The 17,525-nt window shown below is 33.2% G+C and overlaps 1 protein-coding gene across 1 annotated transcript in view; it reads right to left on the bottom strand.

The window, feature by feature from the left end:
• LOC150100045 (ATP-dependent translocase ABCB1-like) overlaps positions 1–17,092 on the bottom strand; it is a 280,795-nt gene extending 263,703 nt beyond the window's left edge. Inside the window, exons 1-2 of the mRNA XM_090403288.1 lie at positions 16,977–17,092; positions 12,168–12,233 (exon numbers count right to left, since the gene is read on the bottom strand). Of these exons, the coding sequence (XP_090259414.1) occupies positions 12,168–12,184 (17 nt within the window). The 5' untranslated portion in view covers positions 12,185–12,233; positions 16,977–17,092. The remainder of the gene's footprint in view (positions 1–12,167; positions 12,234–16,976) is intronic.
• Positions 17,093–17,525: the final 433 nt, after the last annotated feature.

The following is a 17,525-nucleotide window of genomic DNA, read 5'->3' as shown; positions in this document are numbered from 1 at the left end:
AACTTGTTCTGGTAAAATACTTATAAGCTCTGTATTACTAAAATCTTGGTGTTTCTAGCCTGGCTCCCACTGATGAGACCCCCAATAAAGGTCGAAACCGTCTGGGTAGTGGCCCCTTGCCTTTAATACAAAGCATCATACATCTCCTCTAGGAGATGTGCTTTGCATTAAGGGTAAATATTAAGATTAGTGATCAGCGCTTATTCTACTTTTACCATGAGTTGCCTTGGTCTTGCACTACGTGCAGGGTCAGCTAGACTTGCAACACTTGCAAGCGCAAACTTGACTTGTTTGTCTGTTTGCTTACTTGGAAAATGGAGTAAAACCAGGTTTAAAATAGCTTGGTATCATTAACATTTATCATACCCAAGGTAAAATACTTTCTACATATATATATATATAGAGAGAGAGAGAGAGAGAGAGAGAAAGTTTTTTACCTTGGGTATACTATACGTTAAAGATACCAAGCAATTTTATAAACTTGGTTTTAATCCTTTTTCCCAAATAAGCAAACAGACAATGTATTACGAATGTATTAGCATGTTCAGAAAAGGCTAATGAATATCACTGAAAAAAGTAACCGATCATTCAATCACATTCCAAGCACTTATTCTCAACAAAAGTAAATGCAATGGTGCACCTGCTTGGCTATGACAATAATTCCCTGATCTTGTCTGTTGTTTATGACACTCCATACGAAGTGGTGGACGGATATACTGATATCGCGTGGTTTCGTATACTGGTTAGATAAACCTATATCTAACTTCTTCCGTGTTGTTGGGTGAAATTCAAAACAACAATGTATATTATGGAATATATAGATAATATTAACTTATTGTACTGTATTAGTAATTTTAATATGAACCCGCATCTGAATCAGCCTTTTATAATAATTAGAGGAACTAGTAACGTGAAAGTTTTCAATATATGTGTGCGTTGAGTCCTTAGACTCCCTGGAGGTGTCAAATAATAACAATAATAAAATTAAAAAAGCACTGAAATGTCTCATGCCTTCAGCATAAGTTGTAGATAGGGAAGGGACAATCGTAATTCAAACACTCCTTGGAATAAAGTTAATAAAGTTATTTCTTATTATCTTTTGCTGAAGAGAAAAATTTATCCATGAGTTGACTCTTTAAACCTACTGAATCCACAATATCTCGAAACTGTTTTCGGTGTTTTTGTTGCAGTACCTTTTATAGATTACCATTATAAACTGCTGGTCGATTTCCTGAATTTTTACTTCTGGTTCATTTATAGATCACTGGTGGGCGCCTCTGAATATACTCAAGAACTTGACCACAAAACGATTAAGTAGACCCAACCATTTGATACTAGGGTTTCACATAAATACATCAACTCGAATATGTTTCCTTTTATTAACTGAACTGAGTAGGAAGCAGAAAGTGCTCATTGACTTTCAAGAAAGTACGAATGGTATTTCTGATTTCCCAACAGTCTGAATAATGGAATAATAATAACTGTTTTTATAAATAGCATTTTACCAGACATCCAATGTGTCCAGGTCGACGTTTAGCTACTATTCCACTAAAATAAAAATACTATTTAGATTATTACATAACTATTTACTTCTTCGTCCCCCACAAGCTGCCTCGACTGCGATAAACTTTCGACCTCTTCCCACCTAATCCCCAAACGACCATGTCCTTTGATTGGAAGGGCCACAGTTCGAATAGAGAACTCTGGTCCTTTGCTAACACCGCTAAACTTATATTCAATTACTTAATTGAATATGAGTTAGCAGCGTCTGGGTTTTTCTTACACAAGCAAACCAGAACGAGAAACACAGAAATTTATATTTAGGCATGATGTACACGTTTCATGAGCTTAGTTACTTTTGCATGTTCTTGAAAAAAAAAAAAAAAACAATTAATCGACGCTACATCTACTTACGACCCAACATAATCATCCTTTTTGGAAGGATATTACAACAAAAAAAAAAAAAAAGGCGTCTGGTACGGACAAATCAGTTCTTTAGAACAGCCGGTTTCTAAAGAATTGAGGAACTAAATGCTATTGAGATCAGCATTTCACCCTTTGTGTGCGTGCGTCCGCGTGTCTCAAAGTTCTTTGTTGTTTTGTAGAGAGAAAAGAAAACTGATATCGGTATTTAATACAGCGATGAAAAAAAAAAAGTTTCATGATTCGAAGCTGGATTAGAATACGTTGTTTTTCAACTGAATCACGAAGGTCGAACTCATCTTGTGATATATTAGATATCAAAATTGAATAACGTGTATATAGCGTTGATGATAGCCACCATGGACTTTTGTAAATTGGACCAATAACGTTTGATAACAGCAATGGTACAATTTCAAATCTGAGCTTTGTAAGCACGCATAATTTGAAAATTATAACAAAACAAATTTTGCCTCCCGTTCATTGTTTTTCTTTTAAATTTAATGACTCATGACACTTGCAAAGATCTGTAAACATTGGTCGCTTAAAGTTTGGTCACAGGATCGTATTCTTAAAAATATTTGGACTCTGTAACCGACTAAATTCTGCTGAATTATGACTGGCTATATACAAATAAGGAGTATATTATTATTGTTGTCGTTATTAAATGGATATCTCCATGGAGTCAATAAACTCATCGAGGAAGGCTCAAACATTATTCGTAATATACCTAATCATAGCCCCACAATGTATCCAAAATCTCACCATGAGGCACAAACTAACAATTATTCACACAATATACCTCTCCTTAAACTGATTTATTACGAAACACTGACAGCCATCTCAGCCAAACCATTCCATTTAAGCCATTCACCACCCTCGTAGCAAAAAAATCTAAACCTCACACACATCGTTGATAACTGTAACTTCCAATAATGACATCTATTCCTCCCCTCCCCATATACTGAAAAATTTCGCCACATGCATTCTATAAAATCCTTTTAATAGCTTGAAATTGTCCAGATGTGGAGAATTGTCCAAATGTGGACGCATCAGAGTTTTATAAAGAGGAATAATGACTTCTTTATTCCTACTAATTGGCGTAATTTTGCACATCCAAGTGATCTATGTGACAACCAATTTGTTTTGGAAAATTTTTCAATATAGCCTCTGAACTTCAGTTCCCTATCACTTATAACTTCCAGATCCCCGACCTCATCAATTTCCAGCAGTGAAACTCCATCAACAGAATATACAGATTGAAACTGTTTTCAATTCAGAGTGAATAATTTTATATTTTGCCACAAAAAAAGAAAAACTATTATCCTTTGCCAACAATGTTTTGCTTATTCATCTTGCAGAATCCCTTCGTTACTTTCATTTACTATTACTCTTCCCAGCTTAGCATCATTAGTAAACATTAGTAAATGGACCTTCAATAGAACCCTGAATAGAATGCCACAGGAAATTTTTCTGATCCTTGACGATCCGAATTGCTTCATGTTATTATAGAAACAAAACAGCAAATTGCTAAGGCAAGTCATACACCCCCTCTTAATAAACCATGTTTTCCTCTAAAAAGTATCAAATTATCCACAGACGAGCGACCAAGCCGGAGACAGGCCTATGGAATTCTCCCTATGAGGATGGGTTGAAGGTGTGTGGATCACAAAGTTTAGTTGATAGAAAGAAAAGCGTTAATGACAGAACTTACAAAATTTATTAAAGGGATTCTATAATATTGACATACAAAGAAAATTTTTCAATGCATAACGAACAGATCGAGAACTAAAGGTGATTCCTGGAAGATGTGTAAGAGTATGCAGACTAGATTTTTTGCTTGGAGAATGGTGATTGAGTGGAATGGATTGCCAGAATTAGTTTAAGAAAGTTTAAGGAGAGGTATGATAGGTATTGTGTGTGTAAAAGTTAGTGTGGGTCTCCCACGATGAGTCTTCTGATTCCATGGAGATACACATATAATAATAATAATAATAATATTCTTAAACTTGAGTACAACAGTTAACAATAAAAGCCAGAATAGGTTACAATACAGAACTACATGATCAGTGCTGCTGTCATGGATGCCATCTCGGTGAAATGTTGATGCATGATACTCAGTGGCGGCTCGTGGGTTGAAATCGTGGGGGGTGCTGCAACTTTTGAAATATACATACTTTGGATAAAAAATCAAAATTATGGTAAAAAATTTTTAAAAAAATTGAACATGAAAAAATATTGTTTATTATCAATAAAATTATACAGTTTAGTATAATTCAAAATTACTTAAAAATGAAATTCATTCCTTTAATTACAATTAAAGGAATGAATTTACAATTTTTGGACATTAGAATTAAATCCTTTAATTTAATGTCTCAATATTTAAAGAGACGGAGTAACCACGATAAGCACTACGAACACTCTACTATTGGCGCAAACTGCATATAAACAACAGTGGAACTGCACGACTGACAGCGCAGCATTTCGCTAATAGCTCGCATGTCACTATGACGTGCATATGCTTGTGCATGTAGCAACATGACACTATGGTAAACACAATGCTGCTAGCGTCCTTCGCCCTCCTAAATTGTATAAAAAATAATAAAAATCCATCTTGTAGACAAAACAAGAGAATTGTATAGGATTGTTGATGATAAAATTAAATATTACAAGCAAATATAAATAAATTAATAAATATATTTATATATCGAGAAAAATTGGGGATGCTGCAGTTCCGTAGTGCCTAAGCACGAGCCGCTCCTGATGATACTGTAAAATGATTGGACTTTTGTAAGCGAATAAGATAGACTTCGATAGGCAGAGAACGATTTACCATAGTAGAGTGATCGATAAAACTGAGGTGTTATTTTCGAGGTATTTATTCTGAACATACAGTTGCAGATTCAATCTGTCTCAGAAAGGATTTGTATGAAGTGCTTGGAGATTTTAAATTTAGTTTTATAACAAATATTTGTGTGTTTGTTGTCAATGTTTGTTATACACACCACAAAAAAAAAAAAGAAAAAAAGAAAAACAAATAAATGAATCAAAGAAATGTTAAGAATTAAAAAAAAAAGTGTTAGGGGCTTCAATTTTGGTTAAGTGTTAGGCTCCTTTCACTTCTTTAAACTCAACTACGACTGCACAGTCAATATAACTACCAGGTTTTAGATTAAAAGACACTTTACCAGAAAACGATACAAACATGAATCGCCTATTGGCGAACATAAATCATGATCCTTAGTGCAAATGACATGCCCAGACCTGATGCAACCAATGAGGAAGGGTGCTTCTATTCCTGATAACAGCACATTCAGTTTACAATAAACAACAGTAACCTATTCAATTTACATATCTACAGGTTCGAATCATAGTTTATATTGGCATTGGCGTTGCAAACTTTTCTGGAGCTTCTGACTAAAATAATAATAATAATAGTAATAATAATAATAATAAAATCAGCACCCATTTAAATGCATAGCAGAAACCTTTTATGCTGACTTAAAAAAAAATTCAATATCCCTTAATGAATTTCAGTCACTTATTCATTTCGTTGCGATGTCTATTCATCTTACTCATTTCATAACATGCTATTCTTTTTTATCCTTCAATTTGTTGCTATTGTAGTAACGAAACTGTCACTTCGGTTTTCCACATATACAACACACGGATACGTAGACTTACGAGGGGCGGGGAGATAGAGAGACAAAACCCGAACACAGGGACTGGTAGAGACGTCTTGATATAGGCACGAACATGTTTATTTATATGTACCATTTCCTGTAGGTGTGTGCTCAATTTCATATCTCTCCTCATGGCTACGCTAGATTCGCTAACAAACTTTCACATCTGAAATAGCAGAAGCATTCATCTGGTACCTGGCGTCAAGAAGCTATTATTTATGATTAGACTCACGGGAAATGCTGTACGGTATTAGGAACAATTATTTTTTAAATCTTTATATACGTAGAGGCAATGTTATTACGATTGTTAAGCGCGATGAATCATCTACTAAAACTGATGCAACTACTGATACTATTATAAAATGAAAAGTAAATTAGTGCTTTGTGTAATTTTTGTTTTCTTACCGAAAATGCATCAACTGTTAAACGGAGTTTTTACAAATGGAAAAGCACGCTAACCAAAAATATCTACTGTTGGTATGGCAATAACGGAAATAAAATGTATAATACTACATTATCATTTCTAATATGTATATGAAAAACTATATTCTAAAAAAATACAAAATTATATTCTAAAAATTCAAATTCATTTTTTAACTCATAAGCTAAAAGCTTTCTTACCGCCAAGAATTTGAAGTTAAAATCATTAGGCATCTGATAATTTAACACAGAAGTGCTGCTATGCAATTTATGGTCGCAAAGACACTGATAATAAATATTGGATTTTGAAAGGATTATACACGCCTTTCATGTATTCAGGCCAACAATTTAACTTTCATATTATATAAAAAAATGATTACGAGAATTTAGGCAAAATATTCCAGATTGTTTATATCTCTTTACAAATAACATTCTATACAAAAAATATGTCTAACATACTAAACACGCTATAAAGAAACTACAACATATTCAAATTCTATTTTCAGTAATTTAGTATTTGTCCAAAAGGTGGCCAAATAATAAAATGCATGAATTATATATAACTTTTTTACCATGAAGTGGCCAAATAATAAAATGTATTATTATTATTATAAAATGTATTAATTACATAAAAATTATTTGACTATAAAGTGGCCAAATAATGACATGTAGTAATAATTCATATAAAAATTAAAGTGGAAACATTCATTTGAAATTTAAATTTGTTTTATGACAGTTCCAAGTACCAAAGGTAGCACACGTAGCATTTAGTGAATATGTTCAATTTATTACAGGAGATCTCTGCTGCATTTCAGCAAATGAGTAAGTAACAATATCTTTGTTATTGTTGTTGTAACTTATTTCATACCTTGAAATTTTGAAATAACGGTATTTATTATTTTTTTCTCAAAGAAAAAAAAAAAACTCCACCTACATGAGAGGTAAAACCCATAATTCATAGTGCTGCATCTGGGCAAGCGATTAAAAAGGAAGAAGGAACTGAGTCTTTTGACTCCATGGAGGCCTGAATAATGATCCGCATTGAGTCCGTGAAGGTGCTCCATAGATTCATGGCGAAAAATTTCATTTCCTTCATATCTATCCTATAAAATCTGTTCATCAACTTACACATACTGTATGTATCATACCCCCATTTCACCTATCTCACCAACCACATTTAAGTTATTTGTCCTCATAGTCAACATCTCTCAGTTCTGGAGTCATTATAGATATTCACCTTCGAATAGTTTCCAATGTTTTGTCATCCTTAAATCCACATGGTCTAATCTATGCGCAATCCAAACACGATCGAATTAACCTTTGTATGATAACAACTACTTGTTGCAAGAGCTCTTGCTTCCACCTTAATGCTTTATGCAGTATTGTGAAAATTCAGTACAAAGAGGTAGAGGAAGCAGATAATTTGGGATAACTGGATAGTGGATTAAAGTTCGAGAGACATATCATAAACATGAAGACATTGAATTGCTGGAATAATCCACTTAACTGGAGGCTATCAAGAAGCAATCAGCTACTGGTCAATATTCATTCACATTCCTCTTCAAACCTACCATACCAACTTCTCGTACTCTTTCATTTCATACACCTATGTCGGATAGAACAGCCTTCCTCACTTTGTTCTGCAAAGGGACTGCAATCTCCATTTGTTCAAGAAATATATCCAAAAACATGGTAAAAAAAGGAACAACTTAAACAATCTGATTACTCGAAAGTGCAAAACCCCTTACACTTCGACATTTTTTGAACAATTGGAGATCGTATTCCTTCAAGAACACAATATGAACAAAGGCTGTTCTGGAGGTCATAAATACATAGAGTAAAAGAGTACGAGAAGTTGAAAGATTTGATGGATTGTGAATGAATGTTGATAAGCAACGGCTTGCATATTTATAGAACTGCAGTTAAATGGAGTAATGATGGGCTATTTTAGAAGAACAGAGATAAGGAAGGAACATCTGTATCAAAAAGGAATCGAACTGAGTATCTGTTAGAGCGTGAGCACGAAAGAGAGAGAGAGAGAGGGAGAGAGAGAGAGAGAGAGAGAGAGAGAGAGAGAGAGAGAGAGAGAGAGAGATTAGCTAAATTGTACCTCTCTGAATATCAGTTCAGAGAGGTACAATTTAGATAAAGAATACTTTGATAAAGAACTTTGGTGCCCAAACCTGAACGTCAAAATACTATTTTAAGGTTTTCCAAAGTTGAGATTTGTGTAGGATTCAAAGCTGCATAGTATGAAATAATATCTTCAGTGAAACCATGTTTCGTGAAGGCTATAGATGTGATGTGAGATACTTGTATCAGAAGAGACTAGAAATGAATTTAAGTCCATGAATATAGATCAGAACTTGTCTGGAAATTACAGTGTTATTGAAGATAACGAGAGGTGAAATGCTTTCTTGCTAGAAATATGACAGAGATGAGTTTTGGCAACTTTAATATTGACAGATGTCTTGACTCTATTGAAAATTGATAAAGAAATCAGTATTTAAAGCGTTTATCTGGAAGCCTGGATTATTTGTTTACTACAGATTTGTCAGCTGAAGAGGAAAAACATAAATGCAATGCAAAAAGGACAAACAGGATTTCAAGTCAGAGAAAAGCAGATTATTTGTATATAGGAAAGCAATTAAAAGTATGACATTCAAGGACATTGGTGATACATTCCGAAGAGGAGAAACCATCTCTCTCCTTAACATGTAATCAACAACCTGAAAAGAAAATTGTTCAAAACACTACTTCCATTCTGCTCAACTCCTAGCACTTTATAAATCCCAAATCCCACCAATCTTAGAATACTGTTCTCCAGGGCCGTTGCCAGATTAGATCGCGCCCTGAGGCAAACAATTAAATATCACCCCTGATGGATTATATTTTCAAACCGGATACGAAACTCCGAGTTGCCCTAGTGTTGTACTACCCAGGTGATGACTTACGCCTGGACTCGCCGATAGTTCTTCGGCATGAAACCGTTAGACAAAAATATAAGAAAATCTCCAATTGCTATTTTGTTTTTATTACAAGAGAAACATTAATGCAAAACGATTACATAATAATATTAATTAAATATTTGCTCTACGGGGATATCGCACAATAAAACTGTTTATAAGCTCTTCTAAATTGAAATTATAAGCTGAGTCCGCCTCTATCGATATAGTTGCTAGACCAAACGATCTTTCTTTGGTCATTGCTGTTCGCAAATAATTTTTAATCAGTTTAAGCTTGGAAAAACGTCTTTCCGCACTTGCTACGCTAACAGGGATTGTTAGTGTAGCGACGGCGCCTACCGCAATATGGCTGAACGAGCGCCCTTATTAAGCCGCGCCGTCAGACAGGCTGCCTTTATGGTACACCCTGTCGACTGTACTGCTGTTCTCATATTTGATGTGGTGATTACAATCAATAATTCATACGAATTATTGATTGTATAAAGGCAATCTTTCCAATAAGTAGGCTGACCATATTTCATTGAGACCAAAACGGGACATTAGGATGGCAAAAACAGGACACTGAGGTTATGTTCCGGACTCTAAATTGTTTAAAAGATTTTTCAATGTTCATGGCTACTTTTGTAGCTGAAATATTATCTTTTTCAATTAAGCTAATGTATATGTGGAACGAAGAGATCGTTTTTTGAAAGAGATTTTGAAGAGATTTGGAACGAAAAGAAATTGCAAGAGATCAAGAGACTTGATCTCTTGCAATTGACAACGACAATTTCAAACAGGGATCTTCAAACAATTTTCGCAACATAACGGGGCATTTTTCTTGAGAAAGAAAATAAAAACGAAGCTCATCAAACGTGCTTAAAATTCTGTCAATTGATGGACCCAAGGACAAAAATCTTGTATTTACATGCTCTAACAATTTAGCGTAATTGTTTCCAATAAAGTCATAAAAGTTTTTCAGTTCTTCAACTCTGACTGTATATATATTGGTAAACAGTCGACAGCACACTGGAGACAATTGTGTATAATGTGTGCCTTACAACCGATACCAATAATCTGCCTCTTCAGTTCAATTTCAAGTTATTGCCACACATGATTTTTGCCAGGTCTTTTGCAACCACCAAAATTGATGTTCTTGTTATCTGCACACAAAGCAACAATTTTATTTTGTAAGATAAATTTGGCACTTACTTCCTTCAACACTGCAGGTCGAATTAAGTTAAGGGGATAATAAATCCCTAATTATTTTCAAACCGGATACGAAACTCCGAGTTGCCCTAGTGTTGTACTACCCAGGTGATGACTTACGCCTGGACTCGCCGATAGTTCTTCGTCACGAAACCCTTAGATTACGATAGATTTCGATCTCCGAGTTTCGTATCCGGTTTTAAAATAATGAGGGATTTATTATCCCCTTAACTTAATTTACGCCGCCGGAAAAAAACCTCTTGGCTCTTTATCGTAGTAATAATAATAATACTGTAGGTCGAATACTGTAGGGTGAATTTTGTTTGATGCATTTAAACTGACTATAATGCTTTTTATTTCACTCAAATCCTCTATTACTTCGCCTAATATGTACAGGAATAAAACGTTTGTAATTATTGCTTCTGATTTGGTACGCGCTGAAGAAAATTTTTGTTCATAAATTTTATTTATCAATGTCGACAAGCAATCATTTGCGCAAAAACTTTGGCCGTGAACTTCACTTGCTGCAATTTTATCGCTTTCACTATCATGTCTCACCATAAATGAGCTGATGTTTTTAACTGAAGTCAGAGTATTTTCAGCATCCTTATGTTTCTGGCTACGTGGATGTTGTTTGATGTTGCTTCTGCCTCCATGAGCAACGGAAAAATGGCCATTACAAAGTTTGTAATGTCCATTTTAATTAATGTTGGCATACCGCTTTTGTTCCATCGCTACACAGCTTGTCCAGTTTAATAAATTTGAATTCTTTCTGGGGATCATCTTTAAAACTGCAGTTTTGCCTCTTTGACATTGCAAGGAGAGACTTAAAGTTTTAAAAAATTAGATTAAAACTTAAAAAAAAAATATGAAATTTAAACCACCTGCATTGAATAACAAAGCCAGGTCCGCGCGGTTAGCCTAGTGGCTATACGCTTCGCAACCATATGCCTGGGGAAGGAGTGTCCTAATTTCGATTCTCTCGACGACGTGAGGAGCTGAAGGATCTTTCTCAGCCATAGCCAAGTTAGCCGGTCTTGGGCGCGGACAGCATGGCTTTTTCCCCCAGTTTATCTGGGATTTTTTCATCCCGCAAGCAGTCAAACCGGCCTCGTGAACACACACACACACATACTGCTGCAGTCAAAAAAAAAATACCCCCTCCCCCTAGCGGCAGGCCGGTTGGGAGTTGTACTAATAAAAAGTCGCATCAAAATGTAACACGCGGACCCGGCATTAGAAGCGGGATAAATGATTGACCAATATTGAAGTATATTTATAGTTTTTATTAAAAACGGGACAAAACTGACATTTTTGTTAAAACGACGGGACGACCGGGAAATATGAAAAAAATAAAACGATACTGTCCCGTTCAAAACGAAACCTATGATCACCCTACCAATAAGTGATAACAGACTATTTCACTATCTCATAGGCGCTTTGTTTCTCTGTTAGGCTTTTTATAGGTATTTTCACTGGCGCTGTTGCACTAACTGGTTGCTTTCCTTTGATTTTCTCTAATTATTTAAGAAGACCAGCAACTATTGGTCAACGTCCATACAGAATTCAACTCCAAACAGCACTAACTTCTTATTTTTTTCCCTTCATTTCATCTACTATGTTCTTTGGAGCAGCCTTCCCAATGGTGTTTTCCCAATGAACACATTCCCAAGCTTTTTAAAAAACTTGTAATAGATTTTTGCTGACTATTTGCCCACACACGCCACTACTGTGTTATAGGTCTTGTGATTATTTCTTTTTGGAGTTAACAAAACACAAAATAAAATAAAATATATATACTTATTTGTCTTATTGTTTCCTTGTTATCCAATATTTATCAAATCCCATGTATGGAATGTTAGCTATTGAAAGTCAAAATGCAGATAAATATTCAAAGAAATAGTCTTTCAGCAGGAACTTATAATTTATATAATTACTCAACTTAGCGCTTCGTTATATTTAATTATTAATTATAATGATCAACACTTACTCATCTGAAAAACCCATGTTGATTTTGTAACTTCCTGGTATCACAGCCGAGGTTCGGGACTGCGCACTAAATACAACAAAAAAGCACTTATGTGAGAAAAAAATATCATTTCAATTAGGCTGCTAATTATGAATTTGTTCTTAGAAATTATATCATTATCTAATAATCACTAATTACGAAAACAGTCATCTGTTAGATGCAGTAATATAGATTTTGTGCGATTTATGAACTCTATTCAGACTCTACTCTCAAATACTATTAGATTTATCTGATGAAATATGAGTAATGTAGTCGTATTCACACAGTCTTAGATAAACATTTTCCATAAATAAGCTCGTAGAAAGTGTTGAGAAATCTCGGCTTCGATTTCACACTTTGATAACAATTTGAAGATTTTATGACATATTTAACATTTGACGTCGTATAAGATGTAAAGTTTTTGTCACCAGGGATCGTTTTATGTAATTTAGACAAATTAAAACGAAAAAAAAAAAAAAAAAAGAAATGTTTGCCTTCTTAAGTTCATAATTTTAATTTAAGAATTTATTTATTTTTAATCGAAATAATTGCTGATTTGGTGGAAATATAAATATTTATGAAATCTCTTGAAATGCTTTTAGTCAGCTATTTTAATCAATAAAAAAATACATTTAATTATGCAGATAAAATTTCATAGTTAAAATAAATGTATTATTTAATGAAGTAATTAAATTTAAATAGCACCAATAAATATAATAAATTACGCAATTTTATATGAAATTCTCAAAATATTTCTGCAATAATAATTTTTTAAAAAAAGTAATTTTTTTTAAAAATACCTGTAGTTAAAACCAAGGTAGAATCAATAATTGTTTCTGAAGTGCTGATGTTTGCTTGCTTGCTATTGTTAAATAGGAAGGAATTTTGTGTGTGTGTGTGTGTGTGTGTGTGTGTTTAAGGTGAGTAGCTATATATCTGATAAGAAGAGGAAATCGCAGTTTTACCAAAAATACGTCTTAAAACGGAAAACAGACCACGGTTAACCTTTGAACAGAAGACTAGACTTCGTGGTGTAAGAGATTACGTTTCTTAGTAAGTCAGTCAAAAAGTAATGAAAACTGGTTTCGAGAAGCCAAATGAAAAGGTGGAAATATCATGAACATCAGGAAAACATTAACAAATTATATATATATATATATTAATTTTCAAATATTTCCAAAAGCCAGATATATTTATCGAAATAAATAAATAAACCCACAAACAGTTTTTACTCAAACAAATAGCAGAATATTTTTATATATTTGTTTGAGTAAAAACTATTTGTGGGTTTATTTATTTATTTCAATAGCTTTAGAAAGCCTTTAGAGTGGTGATGTAGCCTACCAGAAGAAAATACTTTTAAAAAATGATATTAGCGAATCTCGGGATTTTCCCCTGACTATCGATTGACTTCAGAGATTTTCGTATTTTATTTTTAAAACAACGCAAAAATAGTGTATCAACGCCAAAATTATTTAATTCTGTCATAACTTTAAGTTTTTGTGATGTTCAACAGTGCTATAATAATAATAATAATAATATAATGAACACATGATCTACAAAAAAAAAAAAAAAAAAAAAAAAAAAAGGAGGCAGTAATTGGAACAGTCCATATTTTACGACGCTACCTGACAGACTATTCTTAGATTCTTGGGCAGAATCTGAATTGTTCTGTATCATAAGTCAAATTGTTGTTTAAATGCTATCTTGTTTGTGATATGAAAGATATCAGTTGTGTAAATAGAATAATAATAATAATAATAATAATAATCAAAAGACAAAGGTGTGAAATATTTTTAAAACTGGCTTGAAAATAGTAAACTTTGTATTGAAAAAAGAATTCGTCTAATATGCGCTGTGGTTAGCCTTCGTCCACCCAGTGTGTCTCAAACGAATCTGTGTTTAACAGTTCAGAAAGTTTCGACATATAATAATTCCACTTTTTACGTTAGCTTGTCTGAAATGGTTGCACCATCTGACTATTTATTGCTGGAAGCAGATCAGCTGCAACGAAGCACCCAAAGTAACCCTAGATAACGCTATTCAAAGCCAGATAATTCATTTATCACATAAGTTGCATTTTTTTTTTTTCGTTTCTGAATGGAGCGACTTTGTTTACATTTTTGCAAGTATTTGTGAAACAGCTGAACTTTTAAGTTACTATATTTTTACATATGTGAAAAATATTTAGAATACTTTAAATGCTTAAAATGATTGTATGTGTTAAATATGGACTTTCAAATAAATTTGATTAAAAATTTTATGAACATCAGAAGATGTACTGATGTAATAATACATCTATATAGATTAATTTTAGTAAAATCAAAACTATAATAATAGGTCCAAACGGAGAGGAACTTAACTTAAAAGTGGAAGGAAATAAACTGAAACAGGTTCTTTTTTTTTTCCTCAATTACTTAGGCACATTGACAGACAGGCTAAATTATGAAGAAATCAAAATAAATCTAGGGTGGTCTGCTACGACCAAACTTAAGAATATATGGAAAAATACACATACACATCTCTCCAAAGAACTTAAAATCAAAGTATATAGCTAAACGTATTCCCTACAGTTCTTTATGATGCAGGGACGGGTTATCTAATAGAAGGAAGAACAAATATTGACAAGCTCTGAAAACAGGTGTAAAACAACATGGAGTGAAATAAATACCAATCAGGATGCCAGTGATGGATTACACTAATATATGACAATAATAGCAAGAATCAAAGAAAAATCAGTTAAATAAAGTGGTACGTACATTGGTACAGAATGCCTATTAAAAGATTTTCTCATATTCTCCAGAAAGATACCACCATGAAAACCAAGCTATCCATATACGGTACTAATGTACTATAGGTTGATCAACCAACCTCTCGTGTATGGGCTCAGAAAAGAAAAAAAAAAAGAAATGGATAGGAAACATCAAGAGTGGTCTGAAATTTTACAGCAATTTAAATAACCTGTCTCCAAATAAATGTTATTGAAAAGTTCTTGTCTTGGCAGCCTCAAATCACCATTGATTGATCAGAATGATGATGGTGATAATATATCAGTAATTTGCAACATAAGTTATTTCAAAAGGATGCTGTGGTCGATTTTAATAAACAGATTGAGGATATAGTTCATCGAGACAGTTTTAATTTATTTCTTTTAGAATTAAGTTGTTTGGAAAGAATTTAAATAGATCTTAACATGTACAAGTAAGTTTCTGTGGTTTAGCAGTTCTGTGGGAAATTTTCGGTATTGAGACCACATTATAATATAATTTTTTAATTGCTCATTTTTTTTTTTTTTATTAAACTCGCTATTTATATTATAATGTGATCTCAATACCGAAAACTTCCCACAGATCTTAACCGGATTCCATGTTTCTCATAATGTTATATATATATATATAATTAAAAACTAAGTCATTCACATCAGAAACGATGAATTTACGTGCATTGATTATTAAGATTCAGAAGCCTTGCTTTATGGATCACGACTGTCGAAAAATACTAAAGGTAGGAAATATCATACATAATAGCAGAATGAATACTTCGGAGTTTTTAATTTTTCTTAACATCTTTACCTATTATTTTAAGACAGTCTATACGCTGCTAAATATTAATTAATAATCATGTGACGTATTGTTTAAAAACTCTTCATAGTAAAATTAAGCAGGACATTGAATTAAAGTCGCTTCTACTCTGAAACTAAGAATAGGAAAGTGATCCAATATGGTAAAAGTTAAAAGAATGCGTAGCTTGATTCTGATCATAACGCCCCCTAGTGGTATAGTCTTTAAGCTCTGTATGATGGTAATGCTCTCATCGGCGTCATTGAAAACTGCTGTTATACTGGTTTAACATATAAGTACAGTACATGTCTGGAGCAAGTTGATTAGAATAAACCAGTTTAACTCGATCAAATCCACACAACAGTGTAGTCCAACCGAATGCTCTATAATATATTTCAAAAACATTTCTACAATACCACAGGAATTATAAACATCTAAAATCAAACCTTTATTATTATTTTTTTTGCACGTGTTTTGCTTTCATTTATATTCTTTCTTAAATCTTATTGAAACTTCGCCCCCCCCCCAGTTAAGAGTATAGTTTCTGCTCTATTTATTTTTCATCTGATTTCATCGCTGTTCAGAACGAGTTGAAATCTCTATATCACTACTGGAGCGATGCCAGCCGTCTTTTGCTGGCATAACAATTAATTCTCTTAATTATAACCGCGAACCAGTGAACATAATTTCTATGTCCTCGTGCACTTTACATCTGATAAATTTCAACTTTAAGTCACGATTTATCGAGAAAGAATAGATGAAGTATTTGATTATTTCTTTGATAACAAATCTATCATTAGTTAGCGATTCAAATCGAAAATTAAGAATTTGAACAATGGAATTAATAAAATAAGATAAAAAAAAAGGCCTAACCCATTATTTTAAAATATTTAGATCACTTATCACGCAAAAATTAATGAAAATGAACTTTTGCCAATATAGGGTGTCAAAATTGATTCTCACACACACACACACACACACACACACACGCGCGTGCGCGCGAATTTTCGATATATTTCCTGAAACATAACAATAAATAAGGCTTCTCAACCATTACTGCAATTGCTGTCCCATTGCACTTAATAACAAAATTATGATAAAGCCGTCTTTGATACGCAAAACATTCTAAAACTTATTTTGAATAAAAATTCTTATTTTAAACTTTAATACTTTTTAAAAAATACTTATGGAACACCAATCAAGAATTCTTCTAGTTCATAAAAATACTCACTAATCAACATATTCATGCACTGCTTGGAAAATATCATAATCTCGAGGCAACCTTCCATTGAGTATAATAAGTATTGCTCTGATTTTTAATTTCTCACGGCACCCATTCCCAATGCATCCAGGCCACTGCCAGTAATCTGACTGTCAAAATCCATGACCTTTCTTACGTTATCGTTACTTGAGGAAGACTTTGTACTTAGGGACGTCCTCCAGTCTGTAAACACCAAAATACTTCGAAGTAGGTTAATAAAACACGATATTGAGAAGCCTCTTAAAGAAACCAAATGATCACTGAGGAGGCTAATAGATATGAATGAAGCAATCGAAAATGACCAAGAACTCGTTTTATATTACGCATATATTTCTTTATCTGCTTTACATGAGGAGGAAAAAACTATTTCCGTCAAGTTCATAAGTGATTTAGAATCCAGTCTATGTTAAGTGCAATTTTATCTTCAGCATTTTTAATTATATATATATAAACTTCTTTTTCTTATAATAAATTCAAGATTCTTCAAACTAATGACTACCAAGGAGTCAGAGAAATCTT

Source organism: Typopeltis vanoorti, chromosome 13 (genome assembly GCF_054136105.1).
Source record: "Typopeltis vanoorti isolate ZY-2024b chromosome 13, IOZ_Tvanoo_1.0, whole genome shotgun sequence".
Lineage (NCBI taxonomy): Eukaryota > Metazoa > Arthropoda > Arachnida > Uropygi > Thelyphonidae > Typopeltis > Typopeltis vanoorti.
This window is presented reverse-complemented; position numbering and strand designations above follow the sequence as displayed.